Source organism: Gallinula chloropus, assembly GCF_964237585.1.
Source record: "Gallinula chloropus genome assembly, chromosome: 15".
Classification (NCBI taxonomy): Eukaryota; Metazoa; Chordata; class Aves; order Gruiformes; family Rallidae; genus Gallinula; species Gallinula chloropus.
Window position 1 is genome coordinate 6313478 of NC_140100.1, and position 27062 is coordinate 6340539.

Here is a 27062-nt window from a genome sequence, read left to right on the forward strand (position 1 = left end):
GCCTGAGAGCTTTTTTCTTCTTCCAGAGACCTGTGTGGGAGGTGAGGGGGGGAAGTTTGAGGCCCATCACGTTGTAGACTCAGATCTTGAGCAGGTTCGGGTAGGCCCGTGTGTGGGCACCGTGCCGTCGGGGCTGAGGCACAGGCTGCACTGTGAGCCCTGTTTTCTTTAGGCCTGGTAGAATTGTGGGGACAGCTTTTAACTACAGAACTGTGGCATTTGCAACTTCCACCTGAGCTTTTAATTTCCAGGCTGTGCAAAGATTCCACTGCCTTACATCAGGCCTTTCAATAGGGTAAATGTCTTTATAGGTGTCACGTGCGGGGTGTCTGCGTGGGGTGACTCCCTGTTAATAAGCTACTGCCTTGACTGGAGTCTGTGCTTGGAATACCAAGGTTTGGGGAAGGATGCAGACCTGCTTCCTCAAGAAGGTCTGTGGAGATGGTGGTGCTGTGTTTTGGTAACAGGCCTCCTTCCATCTCTCGCTTTCCTCCTTACGGTGTTCTCCTGTCGGCCTGGCCACAGGCTTCCTTCTGGGGTAAGTCAGGGCACGAATAACCGCTCCTGGAAGAGCGGTTGTGACAGGTTTTACTGGTGATAAGGTACTTTCTGGTTTGCAGCGGGGTGCTGGCAGCCTGTTCAGGGCTTGTGTTTCAGAAGCTGCCTCGGAAGTCCAAATTCCTGGGTAGTCCATGCTTTGTCTGCCTGAGAATGCAGTGGGCGTTGCTGCCGCCGGCAGGCTGCGATCCCTGGCAGCCTGGCCCGTGCTTTGAAATCGGACACAAATCGCTGAAGTCCTGTGGCAAAAATAGGTGGAGTGAGCACATAACATGGGCAGCTTGGGTGCAGCTGGAGAGGCAGGAAGCATATCTCAGGGGCCAGGAGCCCGTTAGCGAGCCGGAGTCCCTTAAACCGCTGTGTGTGGAGATGTGGAGTCCTTGGGGTGTTTAGTGCCTGCTGGGAGCAACTCCCATTCATTAATTTGAAATGGGTGTCTTAATTTTCTTCCTTTCTTTTTAAAGTCCTTGTTGAGTGGTTTACTGTGTCATAGCGTGGGTATGGGTGACAGGGCTTGCCGCTGGCTGCATTCTTCTTGGGACAGTCAGAACCTCACCGCTAATTTGTCCCGTTGGAAGCCTGGTGGGGTGGGGTTTTTTCTGCACTTGGATTTGGTCTGGAGATATTTTAAGTCTCTATTTAAATTACTGAATTCTTAAAGAAGAGGCAATAATAGTCTCAGAAGCGTGCACGCTAAAATAATCGCCTTTCTTCCTTGCTATTAATAGATGGGTGGGCTTTTTTGAGCTGCTGCATATAACTTTGGTTACTCTCAGTAGAATCTGTCCCCAGTTGGGTAGGTGCCTTTCTTTTTACTACAGTGAGCAGAGGAAGGTGTGAAACATACAGCTGACTCAGGACAGTAGTTATCTTCCAGTTGCAGCCCAGGAAATAAGGTTATTTATGAAAAGCCGTGGTAGTTCCTGTGTTTGAAATTGAGCTAAATAGCATCCTGACCAGCAGTGATCCGATGAGAAGCTGAGTAGGTCGGTTTTAAGGAGGTTACTGGGACGAGGAAATCAGGGAGGGGTAGGCAAGGAGAATGGCAATGGCAGTGTCCTGGTGACAGGGATAAGTTATCCCTGCCAGAGTACTGAGATGTGAGATAATGAGGAATGTTTTACTGAGCTGGGATCATCTGGCTCTCAGCAGCCTTTGTGTTGCTTTGGTAGGATTTCAGGTTTATTTTGGAGGATCTCAGGAGTGATGTGTTTCTCTGGGTCAGTGCTTAAGAGGTTGTGGTGGTTTTAAATTTGTAATGATCCTCAAGAAAGCTTAATTCCTGAGGACCAGAAATCGTGCTCCTTCTGAGTGACACTTTCCTCCTCATTACCAGCACTGCCATGGTTCCTTCCCCGTGTTCACAAGGGGAACTGTCAGTGTCTGAGTACATGGAAGAAGCATTGGGCTTTAGGGAGAGATTTTTGGTGTGGGGCAGCTGTTACCCTGAGTCACGACACTGTCTTGTTGTGTTTCTGACCTGGGTCTGGGGGGGGGGCGGTAAATTTAAACTGGGGCTTCCTCACTGGCTTTGGGAAGCCCAACTCCTTTGCTAATGCTGATGGTGCCTGTCTGGTCGCAGGGTGACTTCTGGAGGCTGTTGTCGTCGCTCGTAACGAGAACCAAAGTTGATGAGCTGAAATGAATCTGGGAGTGTATGTAGGTGTCAGGGTGACCTGAAATGGTTTCAGCTGGCTTCTGGGGCCAAGTGCTGAGTTGCTCACCCTCAGTCTGCTTGTCTCTGTGAGGAGGCCAAGCTACTGTTTGCATTATTCAGATAAACATTGGGACAAGATCTGTAGAGGCATCACGTGGTACTGCCCTGTAGTACAAGGTGATCAGGATTTGTACTAGCTGGAATCTTTGGGGAACAGAAGGGTGGAAAATGGCCTCGAGTAGGATGTTTTGTCTGAAGCACTGCTCACACGAGGTTCCCAGGCCCCTTTGTCAGTACTGAGCCGTGGGCACTGTTCCTGTGGCAGCAGGCAGCTTTGTGCAGCCTTTGCAGAACCAGCCTGAGCAACAAATTCACACATGTATTCCCAAATACCCTCACCATGATGGGATGTACTTCTGTGTGCGATGGAGGGGGAGAGGGAGACCTCTCTTGCAGATCATTTTTGCTTGGAGGCAGCTGAAGGCCGGCAGCAGGAGGATGACTTACCCACGTACCCCCAGCAAGTGTTGTTGGCTAAACCCCTTAGGGTGGGATAGCAAAGAGGAGCAGGCAGTGCTGTTGACAGCTGCCTGCAGCAGAGCTGTGATGCTGCTGAGAAGACTTTCCTCCCCTCTCTGTAGCATGCTGTAATGCAATCTGAGGTGGATGACAGCAGCAGCAGCATACCAGGGAGGCAGGGAAGAAAAGAAGATTCTTCTCCCTTGCAAGAACCCAGCAGCATAGGGCGTTTCATACCTCCCCTGCTGCTAGGATTTCCAGCTAGAGATGAACAAGACTGGCAGGAGCCATTAGCAGTAACTTGGCTGGCTTAAATAGTTCGTGTCCTCTCTCTATATTGTTAAACCGGAATCCTATTGTAGCAGAGCAGGCTTCATTGTGTGTAAACTGGGAGGTGCCCTTGGAGCAGCCAGGACTAGCACAGACCAGCTTGTGATGGCTGGGACGCACCTCCAACACCAACGTGGTGTCTGAAGAGTGCTCCTCAGCTTCATGTTTCTGTGTTTGCTTAGCACTTTGTGGCTGCTTTTACTGACCCCGTGTCCCAGATGGTTAAATAAGCTGTTTGATGTTGTACTGTTGCAACACCCAGGAAAAGAATTTCTATTCTGCTGTGTGAAAGGCCTCAGTAGTGTTGGAGGCTCGACTGTGGTGACTGAGGGGTAGGCACACGGGTCTGCAGGGTGGAAGCAGTTGTGTCTTTAGCACACGCTCTGCCCTGGCTGCAGCCTGTGTAACCTCTTTGCCCGTAGTGCTTTCTGTAGACTTGCTGATGTAAAATCCTTGTTTCCTTTGGGGTGACATCATTAGGTGCCTTGCAGTTTCCTAAATCTGCCTGGCTGTGGACTGAGGAATTAGTGTGTGGTGTGGCTTTCCCTGCTGTTTAGCTGGGCAGCAGATAACTCATTCATCAACTCATCAGGCTCAGGACCTGGTTGTCTAAATCTGGCCGTCACCCGATTTCACTGTTACCAGCCCTGATGTAGGGGGTGTGCTCACCTCAAATACAGCCACCTCCTTGACTTGTTGTTATTTTAGCACATTCTGCTTAAACCCTGCAATGGCTGCTGCCACGTGGCCCGGATGGAGTCAGGCTGGACAACTGTCATGAGCCTGGAAGGCTGCCCTTGGTGTCTGCTGCTGAGAGCTTGCTTGCTGGGCTGGAATCCCTTGGCTGCAAGGCTATCGCGTGGCTGCAAGCAAAATAAAACCTTGTTTTACAAAAGCACTTGCTGGCAGGCTTGAGAATCTTGTAACAACAGGTCATCAGCAGTGCTTGAGCAGTAACTAACTACCCTTCTTCAGATGGGCTGGTGACAGTCCCTCCTGTTGGGGTGTGCTGGGTGCAGTGGGCAGTGGGCTTTCCAGCAGGAATCGGTGCAGACTGTGGCTGTGCTGCTCAGGTGTTGAGTGTGCCTTGTGAGGTTTCTACCAATACACTGTTACTTTCAGTACTTTAAGGCAGTGTAAGACTTATTTCACTGCAGGTGAGCTTGGTCCAGCTCCTGTATGTCTTGAACAGTCCATTGAGTGTGTAAAAGCATCTTTAAGAAGCAGCACCTGCTCTTGGACCAGGAGCACCTATAATTTGAGTGCCACTTGGGTGCCTGGGCTGTGGTTGCACAGCTGTGAGCTGCAGTTTAAGGTCTCTTCCCCTCTTGCAGTTGATTTTAGCATCTTATTTCTCTCTCCCAGTTACCCCACAGTGAATGGGTGTGTGAGGACAGAAGGTGTCTCCTGTGAATTAAAGCTTTCCAGGGCATTTCTTTTCAAGGCTGCACCAGATGCAGGTGGAACTCAGTGTGCAAGGAGGTGGCAAGCTGTGGTGTGGCAGCATGACCATCTCAAGTAGGTATTGTGGTGAAACCCTTCTTAACATGAAGCCACAGCTTCTGGCTCTCACCAGCCACTGACTTTTGAAATTATGACAAGTGCAGATGCTTAACCTGGCTCAAAAAAAAAAAGCCAGGGTACAGCCACAATAACCAGAGTATGTGACCTGTGAAGCTGTTCTATTGGAAGTTCCTAATTCTGCTCTGTTTGCCACCTGGAATGGTTGGTGTCAAACTTTCATGTCAGTGCTTCTAAGCGCTGTGCAGGTGGACACAAAGCCCTTCCTTTGTGCCTAGGTGGGCTACTGCAGCACATTGTGGTTATTTTCCTTTCTGTGCCACCTCAAGGTCAAGTCTTAGCTTTTAGATTGTCAGCAGCTTTGTGAAGTGAGGTGAGGGGTGCTTTGCAGCCTCCAGCCATCCTTGAAAGCAAAGTTTCTTGCTGTAGTTTTGGGTCATGTATAAAATAAAACTTAAAGTTCCCCCTTCCTTCCCACACTTGCTCCCAGGGATGCATTATGTGGTTTCTGGAGCACAGCTTCCCACGTGCAGCTTAGAGGGCTGTTTCCAGACTTGAGAAGCTGGGCAGCAGCTTAATGCCTAGAATCCCATTGCAACCTCTCCATCCTTCATGATTGTAAACTCCTTTGCTCCTCTGGTTCCTCTCTGGTGAAGAATGGGACTAAGAAGGTTCCTGAAGCTGAGCATCCAACTTGTTAAATCACTACTTAAATAGTTGTGCTTGATTTTCTTTGTTCTGTTGCACCTTTTCAAGGTGACATTCAGGGTCCCTTAAAACAGTGAAAGAAAAAAGGAGGGGTGGGGGGGAAGCCGTGGATTTGGAGAGGAAATGCAGCATCCTTTCTCCTGGTGAGCTCTGCAAAGTACAAGTGACAGGAGCACCCATATATATCCTGGGGCCCATGGGGCATTTCTCTTGTTCTTTTCTGTGTGGCCACTGGGTTGATGGGGCAGAGTAGGCAGTTGATGTTATGTGGAGCCCTGTGAAGTACCTGCAGCTGCTGGCAGCCTGTGGAGCCCGGCTCTTTCAGGCATCAGTGGGGTTAATACTGGTGCTGCTCAGAGAAAGGAGCCTCTGCCCCTTCTCTTGAGATACATGTGAGTTTGGGGAAAGAAAACTGGAAGTAAAAGTTGCTCTGGGTGTGGCAAAACTGCACATCACATGGCTTCATGTGCCTTTTGGTTCATCCTAACCCTTATAACCACAAAATCAGAGCAAAACTTTTAATTAAAATCCTAGAATCCTGGACTGAGTTGGGTTGGAAGGGACCTCAAAGCCCAGCTAGTTCCAAATCCCTGCCATGGGCAGGGACACCCTCACTAACCCAGAGTGCCTGAGGCCAGGGCTAAAGGGCAGGCTGGATGGGGCTTCCACACCCTCTCTGGGCACCCTGTGCCAGGGCCTCAACACCCTCAGAGTAAAGAATTTCTTAAGTTCTAACCTAATCCTGCCCTCTCTTAGCTTGAAGCTGGTCCTCGTGTCCTATCCCTGCACTCCCTGGTGAACAGCTCCCCTCCCATGTTCCTGTGGGACCCCTCTAAGTTTTGGTAGGCTGCAATTAGGTCTCCCTGGAGCCTTCTCTTCTCCAGGCTGAAGAAGTCCAGCTCTCACAGCTGGTCTGAGGTGGGATGGTGGTTTGGAAAATAGTCTGTGAACCCAAAGAGGTTGGTTTGTGTGTGTGCTGCTGTAGCAAAGTGCTGAGCTGCTAGTTGGTCTTTGAATTGTTGGTTGAATGTGAAATACCTTGTTGGCACCTATCTTTGTGATGTGGGAGGGAGAGTTTGGGTTTTGGGGATTGTAGTGTATGATCCTGTACATGCCACAAGCCTGGAGTAGTGCCCTTTGCAGGAGGTCACTGCAGAGGTGCCTCCTTTCCCCCACCAAGCCTTGAATTTTCACTTTGCTCTCAAAACACGTAGCTCAAGGCAATGCTGTTAACTCCCATTTCCAACCATGCTTCTTAAAATTTAACTTTCTTCTTTTTTAGGGCTGAATTTGACAGGGGGAGGCAAATGATCCGAAGCTCCCCACCTCTTGAACCATGTGCAGAGGGGGTTTTGTATCAAAATTAGCAGTCTCATGCTGGTCAGAGAGGTGCCCTGTTGTTTAGCAGAAGGCACTGAGATGTCCAGCAGTTGACCGTGAATAGCTTGAAGGCATCAGAAACTTCCAGTTCTAGAAAACAAGTATGTGTGTTTCACACAGAGAAGATGATGTTTTTAGAAAAGAGCTCACAGAGCAGAAATGGGTTTCACTAGGAAAACTGCTGTGGCTGGCCAGCTGTTAGCTGAGCAAGGTGAAACAGTCAGACTTCTTCCCCTGGTGCTTTGTGTAGTATCAGTGCAGTAGAAAGGGACAGTGGGTATTTAAAAAACATTGCAATGAAGTGGTACTGTCACCTGCCTGGAATGACAGGCTGTGAGTGAGGTTGATTGTGATGTACAGGCGGTCCAGATGTTTCTAGAAAGTCCAGAGTTGACTTGCAAAATGGAGATGTACAGTTAGGGATCCCAAGTAATCCCTAAAAAAAACCCTGCTCCTTTAATTGCTCCTGACCAATTTTTGTTAGGCTGGAGCAGTGAGGCATAGATGTAGCTCACTCCCTGTTAATCTGCAGCCTCTCTTGTCAAAGCATCTTCAGTACCTGCTTGGTAACACTGTGGACTGAGAATTGGCACAGAAATGGCACAGTGGAGTGCCACACAGAGCTGCACCATGTGCTCCTTGCTCTAGCCATGAGCAGGCTTTTAGGAAAGCTGGACAGCCCCGTGCCAGTGAGCTTGTGGTTTGCTTTTCCTCAATGCAGTGATCACTGTGTGCTCTGCTGTTACCCAGAGAGCTCACATGGATGGGAAGCATGGGTGGGAAGGGCAGCCCTTGTGGTGGTGCACGTGTTGTGGTGCAGCTTTTCTTTTTGGGCAAGAGGTTGTGAGGAGTAGGGAACTTCTGTAAGGTGACTGTGGGTTGATTGCTGCCAGAGAAGCTGGAAGATTCCTTGTCCATTTTGTCAATAATATTCCAGCCTGGACTGCTGCTTCTGAAGCCAGTTATGATGCTGGTGTGGGCACAGAAATCAATTGTGGCCGCTCCTCTGAGGTGTTTCTGAGCAGTGGTGTGAAGGGGGAGGTAAACATTCAGCTTTGATTTACTTGCCACAAAACACCTCTGGTGTTTGTCTTGTGTGTTGGTGTGATGAAAGCGACGCTCTGGCCGCCTGGGGAAGCGCTGTGTTACCTGGCTCCTCAGGGAGGAAAAAATCCTTTGCTTCAGCTTCTGTTCCTCAATTTTATTTGTTTTTCCTCAGATCCCAGGAGTCCTGCCTTCTCAGAGAACATATATGTGTGTCCAAAATAATTTGGTAAACCAAGCCAGCTGCTAACATCTTCTGAAACACTTGAGGGGTGTCTTAAAGCTTCCGAGCCAGTTCTGTTCTTAAATGATTTTCCAGCATGCTGTTCCTCTTGAGCCCACACCACAGGTCCAGAGCTATGGAGAGCTATGTGGCTGCAGTTGCTGTGAGTCTACCCACAGTCTGTGATATTTTGCTTGGTATCTCTAGCAGGTTGTGCTGTTTTCCTGCTGCTGGAAACCATGCAGTCATACTTCTGTTTCCCTGTGGCTTCCCACTGGTGCCAGAGCTGTGGGCCGGTCTCTGTACTAACCTGCTCAGACACCGTGCCACAGGTCTGTGTTTTAACCTCTGGCTTTACTCCTTTGCAAGGTGCAACGCAGCAGCAGTGGCCACCTTGTGCAGGGCCATTAGGACCTGTTCATGCCCAGTGGTTCTTGCTGGTTATGATGAAGGGATTTCTAATTTTCAGTTGGGATGATGCTGCTCAAAATGCTCACCCACTGCTAAACTCTCCCTGCTTTTACTAAGTGGCCATTAGAAGGAGCAGCCCCAGCAAGCCATGAACCCTTGGAAACCCTTCCATGAAGTGCCCAGCAGTGAGTTGGGCTGGTTTGTTTCCCTTCCCTTGTGCTGCTTTCTTTTTGGGGGTGAATTTTTAGCGGTCCATATTACTGGCTCTCACGAGCCATGCATTATTTAAGTAGCTTCTCTCTGTTTTAGCACCTTGAAACAAGCCAGTGGTTCACCTTGCTTGCAGGCTACCAGCATACATGTTTGCTGCCCGCAGGCATAAAGTAGGAGCTGATGCTCTTCTGTCAACATAGGTGAGCAACAGCGGTGTTGCTGTATTGGGGAGAGGCTAAAACACACAGTGACTTCATATTGCTGACATCTCTTTCAAGTAATGCTTCCCCCCCCCCCCCCCCCCCCCCCCCCCACCTTGTTTGGTTGGGATTTCAGCTCCTGTCTCCCCCATGGTGCTTTCTGTCTGGTCCTCTTGCCTTGAGCAAGAACCAGCAAAGAGCACTTTGAGTCTAGGCCTTTCATGGGTATGTGGGAGTTCAAGATTTCAAATGCTGTGAAGGGGGAAAAAATATACATTACACTGTGTCTAGGAGGGTGGGGAGTGTCTCCCCTCAATTGTCACTTTAAATTCCAGCACTGTCTGAAGAGGCTCGTTGCAGCACCAACCTGAGGTGGAGGGTGTGGATTTGAGTCCTGCTTCAATTCCTACAGCCCAGAAAAGCCTGCACATGCTGGGAGTTTAAATAGATGCACAGAACCGGTGCTGCTATTTTTAGGTTGGGCTAAAAATACATAATGAGGTGTCTGCAGTGATTTCAGATGGGGTTTGGAAATCCTTGTGTAAGCATTTCATGTGCACCTGCGACCTGCTTCACCCCTTCCATCGGCTCACGGCAGCGGTTGGGACCAGGGGGTTTGTACACTGTATTTCTGCATGTGTGAGAAGCTTGTTAGGGAATTACAGCCAACCTCAGCTGTAGGGCTGAGATCCTGTCGGTTCAGAACAGTTCCACACAAGTCCTTGATGGTCTCTGATTATTTTGTTTCCCAGTAGCTCTTCTGTTAATAGGTGGTTCTCATCCCAAGTTGCTGTAGGGAAAGCATTAACAGGGAGCATTTTATTGCCTGTGTGGTGAAACAACTTGGATGTGTGGAGTTGTGACTACATGGAGTAATGCAGGAGATGGAGTGGAGATCGGGTGGGACCTCATCTTTTCACTGTGCTGTCTGCAAGTGGCTTTGAGGTTCTGACAAGGGTTTTGTCACCCTGATACTGTGTAGGGATTTGGGTCTCAAGTCTGGTCTGTGTGCCTTAGTGCAGGAGGGAGGTTCTAAGAAAAAGGGGAGGGGAAAAAAAAATGCTTGCTGAGTGTTTCTCTGCCTGCTGCCAGGTCTCTTGCTTTTAAAGCAGTTCTAAGAACCTGTCCTCAACTGTATTGTCAGGAATGGTGTGACGAGCAGGGAAGTGATAGTTCCATTATACTCAGCTCTGGTGAGGCTGCACCTTGAGTACTGTGTCCAGTTTTGGGCACCTCACTACAGGAAGGGTGTTGAGATGCTGGAGCCTGTCCAGAGGAGGGTGACAAAGCTGGTGAAGGGTTGTCCTGGTTTTAACTAGGTTGGGGTTTATTTTGTTTCTAATAGCAGATGGCATGCTGTTTGGAGTTGGGATCAGTGCTGATAACACCCTGAGGTTTCTAATTGTTGCCAAGCAATCAAGGACTCTTCAGTTGTTCATATTTCCCTGCTAATGAGAACAGGGGGCACGGCCAGGACAGGTGACCTGAACTGGCCAAAGAGGGTATTCCATGCCAATTACATCATGCCCAGCATAAAAGGGGGGCTGGTGAGGGGAGGATCAGGCAGCTGCAGGATGCATGGTTTTGGGGACAGTCTGTTTTTCGGGGTGGCTCTGGGCTGCACAGCCTGAGCTGTTCGGTGGGGAACTGCATTGTGTGTCACCAGTTTCACATGTTTTGCTATAAAGTCCTGTTATATCTATCTTTCTGCTATTCCAGTACACTATCTTTATCCCAACCTATGAGGTTTTGGTTCCTTGGGTTTGTGTTTTTTTCCTTTTCCTTCCTTGTCCCTCCTCCCTTAACTTCCCCCGTCTCACACACTCCCTTTTAAAGAACAAGCAGCTGCCTGGTGCTCGGCTCTCAGCTGGGGCAAAACCACAACAAGGGTCTTGAGCACAAGTCCTGTGAGGAACAGCTGAAGGAGCTGGGGCTTGTTAGTCTACAAGGCAGTTGCAGAGATGTCAGGGTTGGTCTCTCAGGTGACAAGTGAGAGGACAAGAGGGAACAGCTTAAAACTGCGCTGGGGAGATTTAGGTTAGAGATTGGGAGGAATTTCTTTACTGAAAGTGTTGTCAGGCATTGGAACAGGCTGCCCAGGGAGGTGGTGGAGTCACTATCCCTGGAAGTATTTAAAAGGTGTGTAGATGAAGTGCTTAAGGACATGATCTAGAGATGGGCTAGGCAGGGTTAGGACTGCAGGATCTAAAGGGTCTCTTCTGACCCAGGCGATTCTATGATTGTGAAAAAGCTGATGTTAGAGCTTGGTTGTAGGTGGCCTTATTCCTTGCCTAGGAGCAGGCGCTGAAAGCAGAGGTAGCATGGGATAGCTTCTCTCCATCTGCCTTGCTTTTCATTGTGTTGTTTATGTAGGGCAAGACCCTGGGGTGGCTTTGGTCTTGTTACTTCACGTTCTTGGCCGCCTCATGTGATAAACATGAATAAACTTCTTGCTCGAGCCGCTAGATGGAACCAGCCCATGCTTGGAGATATTTGTTTAAACTTGAGCACTGCGTTGAGTATTGACAAAAGGAACTGCTAGCTCTTGGTGGAAGCTTGGCTTTTACCCTCAAAGCAGTGCTTTGTGAAGCTGCTTGGGTTTGTGTGCTGTCTGTTTTGAAACAGAAGAGTGGTACATTGCCAGTTCTTTCCAGGCTTGGGCTTTTTGTTGTTGTTGCCTTGACTGGGGATTGCAGTTAATGTGGTTTATTCTATTTCTGCTTTTTTTAGACCACTGTGGGTCTTTTGGGGACATGTGCTCATCTCTTTCTTGTATAGGGCAGGGGGGAAGACAGTGTGTTATCCTGAATTGAATTTCACATTATTTCCTGCAACTCTTTCTTGGTGCCCAAGGCCCCCTCTGCAGGGACTGGAGTTGCCTATGGACAACACAGTCTTAATGCTGGCCTTGTTCACATCCCCCTTGCTCCTGGAAGTGAGCAGCTGTGGGTTAGCCAGTGTTGGACAAAACACCACGTGAACTATTTGGGAGAACACCTTTTTTGGTGACTGTGCCGAGCATTTCTGGTACTGACCCACCCACCGATGTGTCTGTACCCCTGTGGGGAGGCACATCCCAGCCACTTAGCTTTGCACAGGGCAGATCCGAGCAGATTCCTGTCTAGGTTCTGTCTGCACCACTTGATGCTGCCAGGGCTGACTGTGGCTTTCACAGTCATCCTTGTTCCTCCCAGCCAGCCTGAGCTGGAGGCCAGGGTGCCACTCCAGGCTTTGCTGCTGGGCCTCTCAATGTCCTTGGCCATGCTGGTCCTTTCTGTGCTTCCATCAGCTTTTAAGTGGCACGAGGTGTATTGATCTTGTTTTCTAAAGGACTGGGAGTGCTAAGGATAGAAAAAAGCCATGTGGTTCTAGGTGGTAGCTGTTCATGAGTACCAGGGAAAATACAGATGCAGTAATGTGGATGTGACCTTTTAAACAGGCCAGGGCTTTCACCAGGTAGGCTTAGAGTGATGCAGCTCCTGAGCTGCTGCCCCAGCACATGTCTGCAGTGGGGAGAACAGCACTTCCATGCCATTCTGGCAGGTAAAGTAAGACTTATTTGTCCTTGCTCATGAGGCAGAAGCTGAAGAGCCTAGTGGAAATGCTCCCAAAATATTGATTATGAAGGCGTTTCAAGGCATCAGTATGCCTGTGATACTCTTGTAGCTGTTACTGGAAATAGGGTGTGCCACCGAGGTTTTGGGGCTCAAATATAAGAGTAGTTGGGTATTTGTAGGAGTGCTGGTTAGAAGAGGCCTCTGTGCTTCCTTAGCCCAAATTTGGGCCATCACCGGTGCTGGGACTAGGTGAGAATGGCTGTTGGTAGCCAAGCCTTGAAAAACCTTTATGGCAGAAGCACTCTCAGCAAGAGGCTGCTTCAGGCACTGAGCTGTGCTGCTGGCTCCTTAAGCAAGTGTCCTGCCCTGCTAAGGGGGGAAACACTGCTGCCTTGCTCGCTTATCCTGCTGCCAATGTGTGTGGCTGTGGGCTGTGTCTGTGCAGGAGGGGCTGTACCCTGCTCAAAGCCACGTGTGCTTTCTGTGAAACATGGCTTGGGTTTTGGCTTTTAAAGTGCTAAATTATACTTCTAAAATTGTTACTATTTTATCCTGTATTACAGTATTTTGATTATGATAATGACCAGTGCCCTTGGGGAGGGGATGGATGTAAGTACATAGTATGTATCTGAACTGATATCTTCATCTGCTGTCCTGGCTGCAAACCGCATTCCCTGCAGAGGTGGCCAAGCACAATTGTCCAGGGGGGATTCATACTGCTCTTGTGCACTAGAAAACATGACTTTACAGCAATCCCACCATCTTCTTCCAATGTATTTATCAGTAATATTGATAACACAGGTTCCTCCATACTGTAATACCGAGATGAATACTTCTCTATAAAAAGATCTCCTTTCTCATTCCAGTGATCAAATTGTGGTCTGAGTTCCTGTAGGTATTCAGCTGCTCTGATAGCGGGAATTGAGAGCTGTAAGCTGACAGAGCAGAAAATGGAAACCTACTGTTCAGGTTGCAGTGACTCCTCTGATCTCCTAATCCTTTTTGGGAGCCTCCAGCCGGCTCATTGTGCCTCTCTGAGAACAGGTCGGGGTAGCAAGTTTTAGTCCCTAAAGCTCAGTCCTGTGAAGGAACCTGGTTCCTGTTGTGCTCTCTTTTTGGTTTGAGAGCTGGTGGTGTACCTTGGAATTTGTATCAAACCTTCACTGAGGAGGGGATGTGTTCTAAATCAGGGAGGTCTCCTTTGAAATAGCAGGTGGTGGCAAGGAAGCATGTGCTGTAAATGTGACTTGTGCCTGTTCCTAGTGTGGGCACAAACCACGCACTTGTACATGGCCCTGACAGGGGTGCAGCTTCCTTCTGACATGTCTACAGCATGGATGATGTGGAAATGAGCTCAGAGCACCCCTGGTCCCTCTGAAGTTGTGCCTTAGCTTGGCGGCACGCAGGGAGAGTCAGGGTGTGATGCCAGTGTCTCCACTTCAGCAGCATAGCTCGCTTCACAGTTCAGCTCCTGGGCAGTTAGGCTGTCAGTCCTGACCCATAATACTGGCTGTTCACTGTGGTGATGGCGTTTCCACAAGCACTTGTGTGTGGTATGACATCATGGCATTAAGTGTGATAGGGGATGGCTGTAATGACGTCAGCTGGTATGTCGTGAGATGTGGGCTTACACAGTGTTGCCCTGTGGCAGCTCAGGCAAGCGGCTTTTGGTCCTCTCACCAGTAGCTGGTGGCAGCAACACCACTGTGAGTTGGTGCATCAGGTTTGACTACTTGGAGAAAGAAAACCCATGTAATGATGGTGGGGGGGTATGTTGAGTCCTGGCTGGACAGAATTGTGTTCCCCACACACACATTCTGTGATAGCGTTGCTATAAGCATCTTTGTTACTCTCCAGTGAAGCTTCTGGGGCCTGGTGGCACTCTTCAGTCTTAACTGTCAGAACAGAAGACAACTGAAACATGTCTGCTCTTAGGTGCTGAGAAGCTGGTGCAGGAAGACATCCTCATGGAGAGGTTTTGCTGGGGGAGCCAGGAGAAGCCCCAAAATGTCTTGCGGGGCTCGATTGGGAAGGCTGGGTTCAGGCACTGCTGCATTTGCCTTACTCTCTCCTGTTCTTGTGTCTTCTAGTTGCTGGTGTGAGCCTGACTGCGATGCCTCGGCACTGACACCCTGAGGTGCAGCTGTTTAAGATGGCAGAGAGGCGTGGCAATGAAGAAGTCATCAACCTGAACAGCTTCCGTAGCCACCGAGGGAAAGGTGAGTACAGACCTGTGTGTATCTCTGTAAAACTCTGCTTGTCAGCAGCAGGATTCAGCCACTGGCCTCGGAAGAGCTGCTAGCAGAAGCCAGCTGGGGACCTGCTTTGCCCTGTCCTTTGCTGCTCTGTTACACCCACTGCACCACCACCCACAGAAAACTCTCTCCTTTAATGCTGACATGCAGAACACTTGGCACTCGTCTTTCTCCTGTTGTACTGCCTTAAGGCAGAGTGTGAGCTTCTCAAACAGCATGTAGAGGTATTTTAACAGATCTGAGGGCTTACAGTGTTCCACCCTTCTGAGGACCTCCTAGGAGAGGCTGGCTCTGTGTTCATACCCTCACAGGGCTGTACGTGGTGGCACCCCTTCCTCCACGAGTGGAATTCAAAGCGATCTTTCTGTGTATGCCTGGAAGGTGATAAATGAATACTCATGAATGCTAAAGCATAAACCAAACCACTGTGTCACACCACAGGGAGAGCATGGTTGTACACACTCTCTGCAGCACAGAAACCCTCTGTTTCTGGCTCGGGGTGTCCCTCCTGCCTTCCAGCAGCTGCATTCAAGTATACGCCACTCTTGTCAAGCCTTGGGGGACAAGGCTGTCATCATCTAATAACAGGATATCTTCTGTGCCCACAGTCAGGGACACTCAACCTTGCATAAGGTACACAAAGTCACTTGAAAGAGCAAAGTCACACTCCTTCAGAAGAGCTGGAATTGCACACTGAACCTTATCTCTCCTCTAGAATGTGCTGTACATTAATAAAAGAAAATGTCCCTGAGATACTGAAAGTTCAGGACTTTTCCCCCAAAATTAGGAAGTGCTCTGTATGTGGCTTGTTTGGAGTAATCTTTACAGCAGCTTGACTCAGGCTGGGAGTTTGGGATAGAAGAATCCCTGCACAGGTGTTGGAGTGTTTCATGCATGTGCCGTTTGGTGAGCTGTAGTTCATGCAGGTTGCTCAGAGGGCCAGGGGGAGTAGGAGTGGCTGTAACAGTAACTTGCCGAGGAACCAGTGACCTTTGAGCACTGCTGCCTGCTGCAATGCAAATTTGGAGATTGCTTTTTCATGTTTCAGTGCTGGTGCCCTGTAATTTCAGTTATTTACCTTGAGCAAACAGCTGCCTTTACTTGCTGTACTGCAGACTGGATAAACCGCAGGGACGACAGTCTTATCACAATATCAGATTCCTCGGATGAAGAATTACCTTTGTTGCTGGAAGCACCAGCAGAGCAGCAGCATGAGGAAGAAGATGATGATGATGTAGTGATCTTGGCAGAGGTAATTTTTTGTTCTTTCACTTGTCCTGCTTTATTTGTGGCTTCTATGACTGACCCTCGTGCAAATATTGGATGTGTTCCTTTGAGAGCCCTATCCAGTTAGAGTAATTTACTTAGGATGCCTGAAGTTAACATTGAAATGACAGATTTTGCTGGCTTTAAGTGTTTAATTGTATTTTGGGGACAGAAGGGATGAACTAGACTGTTAAACTCATTGCATTTAAAGTTCTTTAAGGCTGTAGCTCCATAAAGTTGTCTGTCTAAACCCAGAAAGGTGGTGTGCTTTGTGAGAGGACTTGATGTTTCTTAGAAGGCAAGTTTTCAAAACATGGCTTGTTTGACCTTGTATGCTTTATATTCCTCTGTGCTGTTTGGATTGTTGTTGGGCTGTTGCAGATGCTTATGTTGCTTTTTTTCCAGCAGTACAAAGCCAGCCCACCTGATTAAATCTCTTTCCACTGGCACAGGCAATCACACAGAGGAGGGCCAAAAGCTTAACCATGGCTTCCCATGGTTAAGTGTCTCATTTAATATCTAAGCTATGATAAGAATATATTCCTCTTTCCTGTTAAAGTAACCAGAGGCATTGAGAAAACGGGTTGTGAAGCTGACCCTTCTGATTCTGAGTTGAAAACAGGAGCAGGGAATTTTCAGACTCTGGCACACAGCAGTCCTAACCTGCCAGAGGCAAGAACAAGGCCAGAGATTAACAGGTTTGAGCTTTGGTTCCTGCTGCCTGGTTAAATAAACTGATATGAATCCAAACATGCCATCAGGTAGTTCATCTTTCCAGGCTGTTTTATTGGGAGTGAAGTGGGGACTGGAGTGAGCTCAGGAAATTATTCCAGTCTGAAAGTCTTGTGCACTTCAGTTCTGCCAGATACTCTCTTAGCACCCAGGGACAGACTGAGGATGGAGTTCAGGGACACAAAAATATGAGGGTTGCAGTTTTATGTTGTAAGCACCTTAAACAGAGTTTTTATGTTTCCCATCAGAAATTGTTAGGTGCAAAAGATCATCCAGAGTGAGGATTGTGACGTCCAGGCAAGAGCTTCCATACTTAGTCTTGTCTGTCTTCTTTTTAGACCCCAAAGCATCAGCAGCCTCTGCGTCCCAACGTCATCAGACCTGCTGCTCAATGGCAGGGCACAAACCCTGTGGGAGAAGGAGGCTCTAAAAGTGCTGTTGGGCCCTTGAGGAACATGTATCTGCAAGATGAGAACTCAGCTCTGCTGTGCCAGGGAGACCAGTATAATGATGCTGTGGAGAGCAGTGCTGGGCCGAGCAGGGATGAGAGTGAGAACTTTGCCTTGCAGCAGCCTGGACCATCTGAGCCTAATGCCCCCAGGTTTGAGCTTGCAGATAAGCAGGAGCCTGGCCCAAGTTTGCTTCCAGCAACAAAGATCACTCCACAGCCTGTTAACAGAGAAGTTATTTGTATGGAGAAAGCAGACCTTCCACCACAAGAAGCAGAGAAGGTGGAAGCACAGGGCTGGCAAGGAGAGGACTCGGAACCAGAGCAAAACCTCGGAGCAGCAGCTGCTGCAACCACTGCAGACCAGGAGGTCCAGAAGAACAGCCAGCTGGGTCACCCATACTTGCAGCCCATGGAAGGCGAGCCACATGCTGTAGTAAATGGTTGTGCTCCTCAGCAAGGGCAGCCTGAAGCAGAGCCAGGACCTCTGAGGGCATATGGAGAGGAGGCTCCTGGGCCAGCCTTCCCCCGACCTGAGCCACAGCAGGATGGGATTCCGGGTCCTGCTTCCCCCCAGCTGGCACATCCACCAGAAGAAACGGGTCAGCGAGCAGCGATAGACAATGAGCAGCCAGGCCCAGCGTTCCCCACACAGGGCTCTCACGAACTTGGCTCTAGTAACGTGCCAGAACAAAATGCTGCTGGGCAGGACCAAGACCTCACCGCACTGCTCATCAGAGAGACAGTAAGTATACCCAGGGCTTCAGTGTACATGTTATTCAGACAGGTTTTTCAGGGCATGTACTGTTTCACATGCCCAGAGCACAGCCCTGTTGACTTCAGCAGCAAATCCTCTTTGTTTTGGCTGAGGCTCAGCTATGCACCAGGTGAGGAACATGAATGAACAGTCGTAGAAATCCTTGGTTTGAAAGGCTGAGCCCAGCACTGTGGCAGAAGTGGTGAGAGGATGTGAATATGGAGGCTGTTGTTTGATTTGGGATGGGCTCTCAGCCAGAGAGATTTACCAGAACGGATTGCAGGGAACAGTGAGGTAACATGGGCCTGTTCCCTTACAGGCTACTGCCCTCCCAGTTCTGCCAGCTCGGTTTTGTCTGGCTGGTTCCTAACCCAACTTTGTAGAGCTGGTTTGGGAGCAAAACTGAGACATTAAGCACTGGTAGAGGGATAGAGGGTGGGGGTGAGAGGGCTTAGAGACCTGTGGCTGAGAGCCCTGGCTGCTCTCAGCTGCCTCCCCTGAAGTAGTCCATGGCTGTGATAAGGCCACTGTAGTGGTCAGGGTAATAGTTGCCCTCACAGTGCAGGTTTCCAAGCAGTAGCCCTGAGGAATTAGGGGATAAGCAATGTGCAAACTCCATGTGCTTCTTTCTGACTGCATGTGAAGGCAGCGTGAGGGGCACCAGTGGCAAGAGCTGAACCACTGAGAAGGGTAGTCACAGAATTTAGTCCTTAAGCTTTGCCATGCTTAACAGCTGGGGCAACATGGTGTGTATTCAAAAAACAAAAAAAACATGGTCATGCTTCCATGTCTCACATTTTCCCCTCCAGCACCCACACCCCCTTGATTGCTGGGGATGAAGGGTCTCTCATGATGCCTTATGAAATAGTTTTTTACAAGGAAGCATATTTTACTACATCTATATCTTACCCCATCCCCCTCAAGGCTTCCTTCCACATCCCATATCTGATTCTATCAGGGAAAACTGGGGTTGAGGAAAATACTCTTTTAGTACCAGTCCAGCAAAGCTCAGTTCTCTGAGTAAGACCTCGCTGACTGGTGATTTGCTTTGAGATGGATGAGTAGCTCCTCTTGGATTGTTAAGGGTGACAACCCTGCCCAGTTCAGTCTTGCAAAGCAAGAGATCATATGCCACAGTTGATTGCACCCTAACTGTACAGAAACCCACTGAAGAGGGAGCAGCAAAGGGTGCTCTTTGCTAGGTGGGTGGTGGTGGTGGTGGGAGAGCTTCACAGGAGTGGCAGAAAAGGTTTGTTTTCTGTTCTGATCTCACAGGTAGTGTGTTTGGGTGGGTGTATGTACTGTTGGGTTTTTCCCTTTGCTTTGGAATGTGGTGTTTCTGCATGCAATCTGGAACTCCATCATCTGTCTGAGGGTAAATATTAGCTTTGCTGCTGTTGTAGATCCTACCTGTGTGCCTCTCCTCTTTCCAGCCAACCATTCAGATCCCTACCCATATTTTTCTGGTGAGAAAGGGCTGTTAGTGATCATCCTGTAGAGTAAAGGAAAGCCAGCAGCTTGTGATGTCCAGGTTAGATGGATATAAATGGTCCCTTGAAATCCACTTTGGCCAATGTTTCCAGAGTGTGCTGTGTAATTACCCAGGGGTCTCTGTCTCTGGTGCTGTTGCTTCTCTAATACCTACATAACCTTTAGCTTTTCCTACTGTAGGAAGCAAGATTCCCGGATGTGAAGGAGGAATATGTTGAAGATCTAATCAGCAGCAAGAACTGTTATGACTTAAATGTGTAAGTAGAGAGTGAAGAGCAAGGGTGTGCTGTGCAACAGCCTGGTTGCAGTCATGGTTCCATTTCCCCACCTGCTAACAATGCAGTTCTACAGCATATCCAGGCTGGGGGATTTTCTTAAACCCTCTCTAATGCTGACATTGTGCTGTACTGTCTCTGCTTCAAAAATCATTTCCTTTTTAAAGATACTGGATCTAATTTCCTCTTATCTATTACTAGGGTTCTTAAAATGGGTGAGTGACAGGATAAGATGTTGAGATGACTTCTTTAAAACATAGTACAGAAGTGGATTGGTGAGTTTTGAGTTGAAGAAAATAGCTTCCTACCTCTTAATTTCACTGGGTTTTGGCTTTTTCCAAGTAAAGCTTGACAGCTTTTTGGACTCCCTGGTTTAGTGTCATGTTGGCTTTGATCTCTTTTGCTTAATCAAGTAGCAGTGGTACTGTTTGAGTTCTCTCACATCACATTTTGCAGATAGAGTAAATGCAATTAAGGGTGGTAGGATTGATTCTAGATACCTGTTGAGGGACTGATTTTGGTGAAATTGAGCAGAAGTGTGAGCCAAGAAGGGAAATAAAAGGAGTGGAAAATCAGCGTGAAGACTGTTGCTTTCCCAGTTGTGTTAGCAGCCCAAGACCACCTTAGTGTTCATCATGTTTGATGTCTCTGGGAGTCGTGTTAGAGCCAAAATTTTATAAAAAAAATTAAAAAGCCCAAAGCATGAACGTTATTGCTAAGCTGTGTCATCTCTGTACCCTTTGGGTGAAGCCAGCACAGCTGAATAAAGGAATGGAGCATCTCCCCTACAAAGATAGGCTGAAAGAACTGGGGCTGTTCAGCCTTGAGAAAAGAAGACTAGGAGGGGATCTTATTAATCTTTATAAACATCTCAAGTGTGGGACACAAGGGGAAAGGGCCAGCCTCTTCTCAGTGTCTCTGGGGACAGGACAAGGGGCGATGGCCTCAAGTTGGAGCACAGGAAGTTCCACACCAGTATGCGGAAGAACTTCTTCCTGGTGAGGGTGACAGAGCCCTGGGACAAGCTGCCCAGGGGGGTGTGGAGTCTCCTTCTCTGGAGATATTCCAGACCAGTCTGGACACCAACCTGTGTGACCTGTCCTAGCGACCCTGCTTTGGCAGTGGGGTTGGACTTGATGAGCTCTGGAGGTCTCTTCCAAGCCCTACAATTCTGTGATTGAGGAGTGAAGGATTGTGTGTGTTGGCACCAGCAACACAGAGGGGAGAGGTTTGAAGCAAATCACTTGACTTGTGTCTGATGCTAGGTGGCCCCTCTCTCCCTTTCTCTCTCTGCAGCTGTCACTTGTTACCTCAAACACGTTGAAACTACTTATTACGTGATACAAGAATGAAGAATAGGTGTTGGTTGCTGGAGTATTTACTTTGTCTTGTCCGAATCCAATGCCCTTTCCAGTTAACTGGCACACTGATTAAGTGGCATTCAAGTGTGTGAGGCTTGGACTTAGTTATTGGACTATAAACAAGTTCACTGGCAAGGCAGGAAGGATGATGCCATCCGTTGGGCATGGATTTCCTATTCTGCTGCCTCTGCCAGTGCTGTGAAGCCATGCCTGCAGAGCAGGGCTGCTTGGTTAGGAAGTCGTCAGACTGCAGCTTCTTTCTTGCTGTTTGACAGCGCTGTCCCTGCAGTGGTGGTGTGGTCAGTGGGACAGGAGCTTTCAAGTGCCTGTGCTGTGTGCTTCATGCACTTTGGCATGGCTGGTGGCACAGGGAATATAGAAGATGATGGCCAGGGCCATTCCTTGGGGCAATAGGGCTGTTGCAGTTAGGCATCTGGCTGCAGGATCCTCACACAGATTGTGTGGAAAAAAAATTGTGTCCTGGGGGGGATTTAGCAAAGCCTGATAGAATTAAACCCCACTATCAGCTTCTATTGGTCTTAATGTGTTCCTTCCCTTTTTGCTCCTGAAATCTCTTCTCTCCTATTGTGTTCCACAGACCCAGTGAGATGAAAAGGTGCTTACAGGCTTCCCTGTGGGCCATCTCCAGTGTCTGCTCAGCGGCGCGTTACCCACTTACTGGATGATAAAGATTTCTTCTCCATATTTTTATGCCTTTAACCAAACTGTCTTTTGAGTTGTCACTGAGTCTTTTGTACGAGAACAAACGGGTCAAAGTAGCGGTCAGCTTTGCTGGCAGGGTCTCTTTGATCTCCATGGTATGTCAAGCTGAATCAGGCTTGAAATATAATAAATAAGGGTGGCTGGGTTTGGGCAGGGATGAGGCTTTTAAGTGGCTCTGTGTCCTGTGGTGCAGATATTAATGAACAGTGCAGCGAGTGTGCGTGCGTTGCACGCCGGGACCCACTTAACTAATTGTCAGACACTGGAGGTTAACATCTCTGCAAAGCCCAGGCATTGGAACAGCAACATGCAGAAGAGTTCAGATTGTATCCTGGCTGTGTGCCCCAGCTGAAACCCTTGAGTTTGAGCTGCAGTGATTTGAGCTCCTTGAAGTTTCGGTTTTGTTGGATTAGAACAGTTATCTCCTACAAAAGGGATGGGGGGGACAGGGGAAGGGCTGGAAGCGATTAAACACTCAGTGCCAAGATAGTTTGTTGTTTTCCCAAATGATGGTCTTTAAAAACTTTCAACTGATGTGAAAGATAAGATGTGGGAGCTCCTCTTAGCAGGGTATCATCTATTCAGCTTTTGTGTGCAGAAGCATTCAGCTCAGTCAAAAGCTTCTGGCTCAATATGTCAATACCTGATTAAACAGAAAGAAATGCCTCTGCTTTGAATGTGGAAGCGGGGCTAAAGTAATCATGCCTTGATAGCAGCTTAATGCTTCCAGCCAGTTCAGATTTCTTAATTAGGGACTGATTTCTGACATCAGGAATGTAAATTAGCTGCAATTATGTGTTTGCTGCAACCTAGCACCTTAGCATTGAAGAAAGTTTTACAAATGTTAATTGCTTTTCCTGGCTCCATTCTGCAGCTGGGGAAACTGAGGAACAGCTTGTGTTACTTGACCCAGCCAGCACAGCTGGCTAGTGAGGGTTCAGACTAAGCTCTGACAGGCTGATTGACACAGCCTTCAGCAAGCTTCCCATTCAGAAGGGTTTCCCAAGTATTGGTGGACCTCTGGGTGTTCTGAAACTACTTGCTGGAACCTTTTCTGAGCTGAAATACTCAGTGAAACTAAATTTAACCTGAAAAAGTTGTGATTGCTTGTGGTAGGATCTTGGGTATGCTGCATTTACAGGCCAGTATGCAATTTTTTCAGCAATTCTTAGTGATTATTTTCTCTTCTCGTTAAACCAGTCTAGTGGGAGTTCTTGGACAATGCTGGTGTGATTTCAAGCTTTCCTACAATGAAACCTGTGGTCAGAGTACATACTGTATGTAAATGCAGTTTAAATGTGTTTCTCTCTGCTCTAATGTGACAGTAGATGGAGGGTGGAGGCTTTTAAATGGAATTTGAGTCTGTAATCTTCCTTTCAGAGGTTTTGTAGGGATTTGTGTGCTGCTTTTTCCATAGCTGTAGTAGATGGTAACTTGATTTTGATTAATGCTGTGGCTGTTCTTCCTTGTATGGTCTTCACAATGTTAATGGCAGAGTAGAGGGAAGTTAGTATTCCTTGGCTCTTAGTTGTGTGGCATTGAGGTGTGCTGGGAGGAGGTACCGCTTGACGTGGCTTTACCTGCGGGTACGTGAGCCTGACTGTTCTGGGCTGGCATGGAGAGGTGTATGGTGGTTAGTAGTTTGCCCATACAGGCTTCTCTTATGTAAATGTAACTGCTGAAAGACAGATCTGTTTGCTGTTCCTTCTGCAGACATCATTCCTTCCTTAATTCTCAGTTACTTACTTTCAGTTTGCTCTAGTCTGAGACCTCTGGGTTCTTACAGGGCAGGCTGTGACTTGCCTGTCTGTCCTAACTACATGATACTAAAAACTGGACAAGCAAGGAATGAACCTGAGCTCCTAAACCCTGAAGTAACTACATTTATCTTTTCAGACTTTGTAACTTTCTTCTGGAAAACCCAGATTACCCAAAGAAGGAAGGCAGAGTGGTTTTAAATCCCAGCAGCAGCCTGCTCGCCAGCCAAGATGAGACAAAGGCAAGTGAGAGTATCTTCCTCTACAACGTGTCTCCCAAACAGTCCACTCAAGCTGTACAGATCTTGGCACATCTGGTTCTGTTAGTGTGTATCTGTGGAGTGCCTGGCTGAGCTGTACTCAGGGCTCTGGCTGCATTTAAGGTGGTGTTAAACAGCAAAAGTTACCTGCTTGCAAGATGACTTCCTGTTCTGCTATTGTATAGCTGCACCATGTCCTCTCTCTTGCCTTCAGCAAGACCCTCAACCCTGCCTGTCCAGCACCCTGTCCAAAGTGTTCCTTTGGATAACTGATACAGGAATTCCTTGGGCATTCTGTCACAGGAAGTAGCCTTGGTCTCTTGTGTAGCTTTTAGGCCTTTCAGCCTCCAAACTGCAAATCTCCCTGCTGAGTATGTTGGAATAGCTGTGTGTGGCCTGAGAGAGAAGTGTCAGATACTTCTTTCTATTCTTGGAAGCATCTCAGCCTCAAGCCAAAGAAGTTGGCAGAGTCCTAAACAGATCCTCTCCTTGCTGTCTTGTGCAGTCACACAGTGGCTGTAAACTGTGTGGCCTGGGTCCTGTCTGGTGCAGGTTACCCACACAAGTGCGTAGACTAGTAGGCTTCACACCCCTGGGACTGGGTGCTTTGTAACCACCGTTTTGGGTGGCCTTTCAGAAGGACCTGATCACTGTAAGAGCAGTTTGGGGTGTTCGTGTGTGTTTGTAGCAACCTTTTTTTTTATATCTTTCCTATTTTTCTCCTTAGGTGCCTAAAGTGGACTACTTCAACTTTTCCAAGCTTGCCCCCCTTGATCAGCGGTGCTTTATTCAGGCAGCTGACCTCCTTATGGCAGACTTCAAGATGCTGAGCAGCCAAGACATTAAGTGGGCACTACATGAACTCAAGGGACACTATGCAATCACGCGAAAGGTTCTCCAGTTCATCTCACTTCTTTCCTAGGGCTGTCTCTGGAGAGCAGTGGGATGTCTTTTGCTTTACTGTACCATCTGCTAATGTGTGGTTATGGTTATTTTTTCATGATCTTACTTTTCCTTTTAAGAAGTATTAATCCAGTTAATAGAGACTTGCAAACTTCATTGGTCAGACGTGCTGCAGGAAGTTTTTATTTCTGTTAGAACAGGGGAGGCTCTAGCTAGGTGATGGCATGAAACTGAGAAGGGTTCCTGTACATTGCACTGAAGTGCAGTGTAATTGCCAATAAAGCCTAGACATTTTGCTAAATCTTCAAACACTCAACTGCTGCTATTGGTCTAACTGACTGTGTGTGACTAAAGAGAAGCCTGAGTCTCACTGTCCTGTTCATTATTATTATGGAATGTATCCTATATTCCTCATGAAAGAGTTCCAGTGTGATGGAGCTGCAAAGACAGTTGTGTTATGTATCAGCAAACATCATAAACCTGGCTTCAAGCTTTAGGCTTGGATCTGCCCCTTTGATACCTTCCTCTTGCTTGAGCTTCTCTCTGCTATTGCAGGGCTTGCCTAAAGTAAAACCTTTGTGTCTCCTCATTTGATTGAGCACTGAGAGTTTGGGCTTTTTTTAGTACAGAACCCAAACCCAACTTCACAAAAAAAGCCAAACCAGCTCTGTTGCATCACAGTGGACACCAGCTGTGCCAGAGCTCATAGCTGAGGTGTTGTGTGGCTCAACTATTTTGTTTTTGTGGAATGAGGGCTTTTTCAGTTTGCAGAGCAGCAGGATGAGTGAGGGAAAGAGGTGGAGGTGTACTTGCCTCTGTATGGTTTCAGATCAGTCTTATGCATGTGCTTGTACTGTGCTGCTGCTTTCTTCCAGGAGCAGACAGGATTTAAGTCTGTCTGTTGTTTTCTAGGCCTTTTCAGATGCTATCAAAAAATGGCAGGAGCTGTCTCCTGAAACCAGTGGGAAAAGAAAACGAAGGAAAGAAATGAATCAATATTCATACATAGACTTCAAGTTTGAGCAAGGTAAATACCAAGCTGAATGGATTGTGCTCTCTGCATCGTTATTGTAAGCAGAGCTGGCTCACAGAAGAAAGTACAGTTCTTAAAAGGGAGCTGTTCTGAAAAGGGATGTGACCCCAAAGCAGCTGTTTCTTTCACTGCCTGGTGTCTGTTTTGGAGATAGTATATGTTAGTACCTCTGCTTGGTACGGTGCTGTTGGAGATGCTGAAGTTGTGCAGCTGGTGCTGTGTGGAGGGAGAAGGATTTAAGCTTTGTTCTGGCTGCTCCATCCCGTTTCATTGTGCCTTTAACTTGGCTTTAGGGGATGTGAAAATTGAGAAGCGCATGTTCTTCCTGGAGAATAAGAGGCGGCACTGGAGGTCCTATGACAAGCTCTCCCTTCTGCCACCCGTGCTGCTGGAGCAGGAATTCTATGAGCAGAAAGTCAAAGAGATGGCAGAGGTGAGTGATAGGAGCTGCTTTGATCTTGTGGTGCAGAAAACTTCAACTACTGCAGAGGTCTTGGGCCTAAACATGAAAATCTGCCTCCTAGAGAAGTTTAAATGCTGAACAGAACATTGAGTGGCTGACCACCTCTGCCCCTTTACCAGTGAACATGTATGAGACTTCCCAAGTTACTTGGTTTTGGAGGGAAAAAAACCCCCAGTGTTTCACATATACCTAAATATATAGCTGCTGAAAACCTTCTAGGTATCTGCTGATGTGGATATATAGTCTGTGGTACTACACTCTTCCAGGGTTTGTTTTTTTCCTACAAAATTAATTCTTTAATTAGTTAGCAGGCTTCTCTGCTGCTTTAGGGCTTGTAATTGCAGCTCAGTTTATGACAAACAATGACCCAAGGCGGTCTGTCCACTCACTGTGCCTTCCACAGGTTGGCAGTCCTGTCTCCAGAACATCTTGTCCTCTGCTGAGGACCCTGTGTTTGAAGCAGAACCTTGCAACACCCACTGGTGTTTTGTCTTCCCTGGGTAGTCTGAGGGAAGACTGAATTCACAGCTCTGCACCTACAGACCTTCCTGAAGTGCTGTCTCAAAAGATCCTTGTCTCTTAAGCAGATGGATAGTGTCCCCTTTTAACCACAAAGCTAATGTTCCTCAGGGCTTTCTCTGGAGGGGCCCATTGGGTGAGATTATCTCTGCCCATGGAAACCTGAACCAGCAGCTCTCCATAATACAGAATTCAGTTCTTTGTTCTTGCTGCCTTTGCTTCTCCCATCTGTTTTAGCTGAATCATAAATAGCTTAATGGATTGGAAGGGTGGGCTGGGTGATGTTATAAGCAGACAGTGAGCCTTTTATGGTGGTTTGTAAGTCCTGAGATAATGTAAAAGAGCGTGGAGGCTGGAAAATGGCTTTATTCTGTAAATACAGATGCACATGTCTTTCTTACAGCACGCAGACTTTCTCCTTGCTCTGCAGATGAATGAGGAGCAGTATCAGAAGGTCAGTATCTATAATGTGGTCCCTTCAGTTCAGCTTAGGCATGG

The 27062-nt window shown here is 47.9% G+C and overlaps 1 protein-coding gene across 1 annotated transcript in view; it reads left to right on the plus strand.

The window, feature by feature from the left end:
- Positions 1–14473: 14473 nt before the first annotated feature.
- Positions 14474–27062, plus strand: part of RNF216 (ring finger protein 216) — a gene marked incomplete at its 5' end in the record, with an annotated part of 62040 nt that continues 49451 nt past the window's right edge. The window contains 9 exons of the mRNA XM_084270995.1: positions 14474–14540; positions 15692–15828; positions 16913–17767; positions 19451–19527; positions 23526–23628; positions 24374–24538; positions 25462–25576; positions 25876–26015; positions 26968–27018. Coding sequence (XP_084127121.1) covers positions 14474–14540; positions 15692–15828; positions 16913–17767; positions 19451–19527; positions 23526–23628; positions 24374–24538; positions 25462–25576; positions 25876–26015; positions 26968–27018 — 1710 coding nt within the window. The remainder of the gene's footprint in view (positions 14541–15691; positions 15829–16912; positions 17768–19450; positions 19528–23525; positions 23629–24373; positions 24539–25461; positions 25577–25875; positions 26016–26967; positions 27019–27062) is intronic.